At 48.4% G+C, this 1,647-nt stretch overlaps 1 protein-coding gene across 1 annotated transcript; it reads left to right on the top strand.

The window, feature by feature from the left end:
* Positions 1 to 423: 423 nt before the first annotated feature.
* Positions 424 to 804, top strand: H310_08991 (hypothetical protein; the record flags this gene model as incomplete). Its single annotated transcript, XM_008874932.1, has 1 exon — positions 424 to 804. The coding sequence occupies one exon, from the start codon at positions 424 to 426 to the stop codon at positions 802 to 804; it is 381 nt and encodes a 126-aa protein (XP_008873154.1).
* Positions 805 to 1,647: the final 843 nt, after the last annotated feature.

The raw sequence follows: 1,647 nt of genomic DNA, 5'->3' as shown, positions 1-1,647 counted from the left end.
AACCGGTTGCCCCTCGGCAATCCTTCTCCGATTAATCGCGGGTCCAGCAAGTACGCCAAACCGTGAACGCCGCCGTACAAGAACTGGAATCGTGACGCGCTTGAAAACCAGACTTAATTCATTCACTTCCCATTTTACCTTCAAGAGGTTATGAGCCCAACAACTCCGTGGCCAGCCGATTCACATCGACTGCTCCCCTTCTGCTTCTGCCTTCGTCGCCGCCGCTCTCAGCCGCTGACCTCAAAGTCCGCCGCCGCCTGCTTCTGCCGCCGCCGTCCATGCCGCTGCAGTTCAAGACAAAACGTCAGCACAACACTACGACGACACGTTACTCCTCTTGCGAGTCAAGGGATAGTACCTCCGGGAAAGAGTCGTAAGTGCCTGTTCGGCTGGCTATAAACTCCAAGTTGAGTTAGCCGTTGCATGAAGATCCCCATCAAGTCCGTCATTTCGAAGACCGACGTCAACAAGCTCCGAAAGAAGCGTCAAGTCAAGGCCAAGAAGTCCGCGATTTTGCAGAAGAACTTTCGTCGTCTCAACGAGTCTAGCACCGCCGACAAAGTCCAGCAAGACCTTATTGACGCAGTTTCAAGAGTCCAGCGAATCACCAAGCACTTCCAAGCGACTATCCTCAAGGAGTTCGGTACCAGCGACATACAACTAGTCAAGCGCACCAACCCAATCTTACGTTTGATCGACTCTTTCACTTCCGAGTTTCGACCCTCATCTCCAAGTCAATTCCCGATACGATCGACGACATCACAAAAGGAAAAGCTTCTCCCAATCAACAAGTCTCGAGGTTAAAACTAAGTCTCAAGTACCATTCTTTTCTACCAAACTCATTCGAATTTTGTAAACATGGATATGAAGAACTACATCCACGTTTTCAACGGTAAGTCATAAAACGAATGGGAATGCAGACTATTTGCTTATCTTGAACTCAAAGAAGTTTTCGATGTTGTTAATGGAACTATAACATCCGAGAATGAAAAATACACGTCAAAGAATCGTCGCGCGCGCAATCATCCTTGCTGCCCTTGACAATCATCATGTTCGCATGGTTTCCAAGATTGCATCTGCCAAATCCATGGTGAATATACTCAAGGAACGCTATGGCCCGAAGATGTTTTTGGGTGATCCCATATCTTACAAAATCTACTCCAAATTCGAATTCAACCGACTGAAATCGATCGATCGTACTGCGACCGTTTCAAGATCCACGTCGACGAAGTACTGGATTCCGGCATGCGTGTGAACGCTGGTCTTCAATTCCATCCATTCTTGAACAGCCTGGACGCCCGCTTTGACTCGTTTATTCAGTTTCAAACGTATGTTTTCCAACAAGGCGAGGAATATGCCACGCTCCAATAGCTCTTTACTGCTATCATGCAGAAGGAGATTCGAAACACGTCCTTCAACAACGATGCTGCTTTGCACACGAATTTTCGCCGTCATCAACGTCAACAACGCACCAACGAATCCAATGCACAAGTGACTTGCACATACTGTCAAAAGAAGAACCACACGGAGGATGTATGCCGCAAAAAGCACGCCGCCTCAAACAATTCCCCACGCAATGGCGCTCCTCAATCAAGCTTCGCAGTCAAATCTCCCACGCAATGGCGCTCCTCAATCCACCCGCGGCAA

The sequence above is a fragment of the Aphanomyces invadans genome (assembly GCF_000520115.1).
Source record: "Aphanomyces invadans strain NJM9701 unplaced genomic scaffold supercont1.19, whole genome shotgun sequence".
Taxonomy (NCBI): Eukaryota; Oomycota; class Saprolegniomycetes; order Saprolegniales; family Verrucalvaceae; genus Aphanomyces; species Aphanomyces invadans.
The sequence above is the reverse complement of the archived record's forward strand: the minus strand, read 5'-3'. Positions and strand labels throughout refer to the sequence as shown.